This window comes from Terrapene carolina, unplaced genomic scaffold, assembly GCF_002925995.2.
Source record: "Terrapene carolina triunguis isolate 2854851 unplaced genomic scaffold, T_m_triunguis-2.0 Scaffold714, whole genome shotgun sequence".
NCBI classification, from domain to species: domain Eukaryota; kingdom Metazoa; phylum Chordata; order Testudines; family Emydidae; genus Terrapene; species Terrapene triunguis.
In genome coordinates, this window is record NW_020665065.1 from 6,753,564 (window position 1) to 6,759,563 (window position 6,000).

General features: G+C 40.2%; 1 protein-coding gene across 1 annotated transcript in view; it reads left to right on the forward strand.

Moving 5' to 3' along the window:
- SSU72 (SSU72 homolog, RNA polymerase II CTD phosphatase) overlaps positions 1–3,633 on the forward strand; it is a 59,525-nt gene extending 55,892 nt beyond the window's left edge. The window contains exons 4-5 of the mRNA XM_024201679.3: positions 1,095–1,213; positions 3,041–3,633. Of these exons, the coding sequence (XP_024057447.1) occupies positions 1,095–1,213; positions 3,041–3,142 (221 nt within the window). The 3' untranslated portion in view covers positions 3,143–3,633. The remainder of the gene's footprint in view (positions 1–1,094; positions 1,214–3,040) is intronic.
- Positions 3,634–6,000: the final 2,367 nt, after the last annotated feature.

Genomic DNA, 6,000 nt, shown 5'->3' on the forward strand with positions numbered 1-6,000 from the left:
TGCCTGCTTAGTCCATCATCAGCATGTTGCCAGCTCTCCGAAGCACTGTATATTTACTTCAGGTTTCTGTCAGTTGTACTATTGCAGAGCTCTGGGCACTTTAAGGGAGCTGGCTTAGAACCACTTTGGCTTTTATGAGAGTAAGCCCCCTGAGATCTGAATGAATTGCCCCTAAATTCAGCACCCGCTGCTCACAAAGAACAGCCCTTGCTCTAGTATTTTAGAAGAGCGTTTTCTCTTTGAGGGTCGGCGGTGGCAGGCAACTGCTCATTCAATTTCCACATTGTGCACCTCTTTCCAAGTGTGATGAGACTCTTCATAATTGGCAAATGAACGAGAGTTTGAGTGCTGCTGCATAGCTCCTGCTATGAATGGATGATGAAATGTTAAACCGGAGCCTTTGGCTAACTTTGCTACGCTGAGGTTGCAGGAGGTGGGCGGGAAAGAGAGCCTCTCGTTAATGCAGAGCACACCACTAGACGCTTATAGAGTAGCGAGGCACCACAGTAATAGATATTCCACAGCCTTGCAGAATTTGCATCCCTGGGAAGAGTTAGCTTTTTTGATCTGTACGTGAAACACATTAAGGCCAGTTACTTCAAAAGTGACTGGTGAATTTCAGTCCTGGCTTTTGAGACACCGTAAAGGTACCTGATTTGCATAGGATATTTGCACAGCATTCTCTGAGAATCAGGCCTCTTTAAGGTGTCTCAAGTTGGGCACCCAAAATCACCAGTCACTTCGGAAAATCTTGGCTTAGGTCTTTATGATTATCCAAGTAAAGGCTGGGCAAGTAACTTTTGTGCTTGGGCAGGTGAACTCTCGTGTCCTTCTGCAAGGTTCAATTATTTTATTTATAGCCAATCTCCTTTTGCTTCACTGAATATTTGGGGGCACTGCACAGCAAAATAGAAAAACATAAACTAGCCCGACCTCTTAAAACAAGATTCAGGGAGGACTGAGACAGGACAAGACCTGTTTCGTTACTATAGCCCTCTCTCCCCATAAAGGCCTTACAAATATTTTCTTGGATGTCCATTTAAAGCCTGATGGTTTTCTAAAGTGTTGCTGTTTTGTGTGGTGTTCCCAACTAGATTTAAATTCCAGAGAACAGGAGACATGCCAACCCGTACATGTGATTAACGTGGACATTCAGGATAATCATGAGGAGGCGACTCTGGGAGCTTTCCTTATTTGTGAGCTATGTCAGTGTGTAAGTATAAAGTTCTCATGCCCTATGGGCACCTTGGACTTAGCTGATTAAAAGGTTTTTGTTTTTTTAAATTACTTAAAGATGCTTCTTGGAGCACTGCCTATGGTAGGTGATTAACCTGGGTGAATCTTTACCTGAAGCAAAATCCATATTGACAGACTGATGCTTCCCGAATCCTTCCCTAAGATTCGCTTCAGAGCGGATGTGCCTAGATGGATGAATCATCATTGAATTAATGTTTTTCTAGGGAAGAAAAAGTTTAAAACAAATATATAATTAGCCATGGACATTGTGCTTGAATGAATACGCAATGCTTTTAGCTACTATTGTTTAAATCCAATATTGCACAGCCTGCACACATCAGCACTTACTACACGTTGAACCCCAGATGTGCGAACACTTCATTGTGTGCATAGAAACCATATATACTTAGAGGGGCTTATGTCCATTGCGACACAAGCTTTTAATATACAGTGATTCAGTTTAGATGCTCAGTTCTGAGGCATTACAAGAATGAGGAGTGCATCTTTTCAGAGTGTTGAACAAATCCCTCATTTGTGTGTGTGGTGGGGAAGAGATAAAATGCTTAAGCAGCTGGTAGCTTCTACTTTCCACCTTCAATATTCTTGGCCCTACCAACTTATTTAATCAACACTTATATCTTCTCTGGCTGATGCATTAAATTCTGAAGAAATCTAGCATTGCGTCCACGAGGGCAAAGGGAAAATTCTTCCACGCGCTAATAAGCCTCGATATTCCACTGTCATGGCAGACTGGAATTCCACAGGAAGTCTGATCTATTCTCTTGATATCACACTCTCTCTCTGTCTGTCTCCAAAATCCTCTGTAGGCTTGATGAGATGGCACAGCCATGTTTACAGCTCTCAAGTCTCCTGTGTGTGCTTGCAGCTATTTTGATTCTTTCACAGGGAATGTGGGGTGGGGTGGGGTGGAGGAGATGTCTCCTCGTGTCGCATGATCCAGGAACATGCTCATATGTAGTGCTGCCAAGAATATGCTCTAAGTAAATTGGTTTGTTTTTTATGCTATTGTTGCCCAGTCTGATCTGAAGAAAAATATCACCAATATGTTGAGTGGGAGCTAGAAGGTCTGTAGATGTAACTTTCTTAGGTCATATATAGTCTCTCTCTGTCTTCTCTTTTGTCTGAGGACAAGACATAATTCCTGGCCACACTAGTTAGGGAAACAATGTTAGACGCCTCCACTGCTAATATAGTTACTAGGGGACGAGGATCACAATGTAGATGGGACCTTGACTGTGTTTTGTAATCAGGCTCAAGTCTTGGCTGTGTGTTGAAATAGGATTAAGATGCCATCCACATTGCAAAATGGAACTAAATTGTAACTAGGTTGGGGACAACAGTATTGTAACCTGCTGCCTCGCACAATGGTCTTTCTAGTGTATATGGGGCCACTGTGTTTGTTTGAAAAATAGTTCTGATTCCAGTGTGAATATGGCCCAATGTGCCAGTCTGTCTGCCTGAATTCCTTTGAGGATTTGTTTTTGTTGCTAGTACTGAACTCAACAACCAAGCCACATCTTTAGTAATCAAATGTGGTACAAATTACATGTCAATATTATAGTTGCATGTTGTTTTGTATGTTAAAGAATACATATGTGTATCTACATATTGGGTGCAGCCTTAGGATTACTATCAAATTGCCAATGAAGTCCTTAATGTTTTATAATTTGGTCCATCCCAAATTCAGATTTAGAAATAAACCTAAACAAAGAGGAGCTGCCTTGCTGCAAACTCCATCAGCATCCTCTGATGTCAATTACTGATGTGTTCTTCCTCTTCGTAGATACAACACACAGAAGACATGGAAAACGAAATAGATGAGCTGTTACAGGAATTTGAAGAGAAAAGTGGAAGGACTTTTCTTCACACTGTCTGCTTTTATTAAAGCACGTCCGTCGCTTAGGCCTTAATGCAGATGAAAGAAGCATGTGTGTAACATTCTGACCATACTGTACTTTCCCGGAAGATGAACTTCGAACTTTTTTTTGTTAATAATTTTCCTTTTCAGTGTTTGTTTTTACGTTTCAGGTGTTCTGCCACAGGCAGGCAGAGAGACCTGCTGAATTGTACATATGAAAATGAGAAAAAAAAATATACATAAAGGCCACCTATTTAAAAATAAAAATCAAGATTTTTTTAAAATCCTACTTTAATTGTTACAAGTGGGATTTTAATTATAAAGAGAATGTTTCTTGGATGATACAGTTTATATTGTATTTTTCCAGCTTACAAATTTATTTTATTTCAGTTGTGCATTTTTTTTCTTCTTTTAATGAAACTGAATGGCTGGAATATGCAAAGATGTGAATGGGAAATGAGTATCTGTATATTATTAGAGATGATATTGGGAGCATCCAATAAAAATGAAAATCTCCATTTCCTCCCTATCTTTGTTTTCAGAACAGAAGCTGGATAACTGCATGTTGGTTCCTTGTGATGAAACTAAAGGTCTCTAACACAGCATTAGAGAAAAGTGGGTTCAAACAAATGAACGTGGGTTGAGAGTATGGCACTGAACTTGGACTTAGAAGTTCCAGTTTCTAATCCTGGTTCTGCCAAAGATTTCATAGATCACCTTGGGCAAGCTGCAAAGTCCCTGATCCTGCAGTGAGATGCACTGAGGTCAATGAGACTCCATACAGGTGCAGGGATTTGCTTATGCACATTTCATTGCAGGAATCAGGGCCTTAATCTATCTCTGCCTCACTTCCCTGATATGTCACTTATAACCAAGGTGTACTATGAGAGGGTAAAATAATGACGTGAAGGCCTTAAGATACTATAATGACCTGCCACAAGTAAACAAACGTGTTCCATGTGAAGAATGGGAAACCGTAAAACCTAGAAATAGGAGCGATTTAATTAATGCAATCGGAAATTGAGTGTTTTTTGGGTCTAAACATTCCCTCCTGTGTTATGGTCTCAAACAAGATTGTGTTTCTACTGTCAGGCCAAAAACTGACCAGTTGCTGTTTATAAAGAAAACCAAACCATAATTGTATTGCTCAAACTGAGGGAAATGCCAAAGGTGAACAGCATAAATTGTGAAAATAAATAACTTTTTTAGAAGGTAAAGAATGAAAAAAGTGAAGCGCTACTGGTAGAAGATGAGAATCGTATGTTGATGTCTCTTTAAAGGTAACCTGTCAAGGATTGAGAGGGGACTAGGTTTGTGTCCTTTTTACTTCTTTATGATGTATGTAGAGAGGAACTGAAAGGTGTTTGCTTATTTTAACATGACACTGGAGTCAGAATCCGGATTCCTATGTTCTATTTCTGGCTCTCCCATTCTTGTGATATAGTCTTGGATAAAACTCTTACCTACCCACCCACCCCCATTTCACAAAAACACTTACGCATGTGCTAAAAGCTCCATTGACTTCAATGGGATTTCAACACATGCTTAAAGTTAAGCAAGGGCTTAAGTGCTTTCCTGAATTGGGGCCTTTGTGTGTCCTTCCCGATCTGTAAAATGCCGATATTTATCCACCTCTGTGAAACACTTTGAAATCTACGCATGAAAAGCCCTATGGAAGTGGCAAGTATCTACCACTTTCCTAATCTCTTTAATAAATACACATACAGTTCAAAGATGTATTTCTTCAAAGGTAGAACAGATGCAAGTCAAGTATCTGACCATGTTGCTTTGCACCCAGCAGCTCTTACAGCTCTCGAGTGCAGCTTTCTGCCCCATCAAGGGCACTGTGGAAATTCTTCCCCTCTTTGCCCATGCACAATTTGCGTTAAAGTGAAAAGCCATGACCCTGTAGGCTGACGTGCATTCCAGGAATGTCCTAAGTAACCACTACATTATACTCTGATCACAGAAAACCCTACCTCACTAAAATACCCACACACCATTTTCCACCCAAAATGTAAAAGTTACAAACGGAAACCATCTCCTTGTGAATACATTCCTATAACTAGAGGTGAGTTAAAACCGTGGCACTTATAAGCAGTATTGCTTGCATAGTAAATACATTTTTTTGTTTTTGTTTGTTTCTCTTCTCATCCTGTTTCCTTTTGTTCCTTGAGACTATTTACTTAAAGGCAGGATTTCATTCAACTTCATCTGCTTCTGGTCATTCATATGTTTGTGACATCATAGCTGGTTGCTATGGGAATATTTGCAGTCAAAGAAAGATGGTTAAGATGACCCTAGGAGGGCTAAAGTGCTTAGAGATGGCCTCTTTAAGAAAGGCGTTCCATGTGTCAGTCATCCAGAATGATTGAACAAAAATGTAAAGCAGAATTATTGCTTCTCACCTCAGATAGCGTCCGCAGCTCTGCAGAGTTGCACCCGTGGCGAGCAGAAGCAGGCATAGTGCCTGGAGCTGTATCCCACTTCCATCTTCACTCTTCATAAACAAAACTATTATCACTTCATAAAAACTGAGTAAGCATCGGAGGATATTGTTGTACATGGCTAGTGAACATGAGTTTTGTTAGCTTTTATTTTAAGTAGTATGTGTCCATATAAAATGTATATACATATCCAGGAGATCTTCAGAGAGATCCTTTTTGATTACATAGGAATATGCTGTGTATATGTGGGTATCTAGAAGGGAAGCATCCTGATTGCTCTAGCCATTAAGTGTGGAGTCATGTATAGACCTTGAACAGTTCAGCCAAAATTATTCCATTTGCCAAACGGCTAACCTGCTGTTCCTGCAGATTATGCATGAACCACTTGAATTCACCCCTCGCCCCAGCTTTGCCTCCAAATTTACACAAAAGACTTTG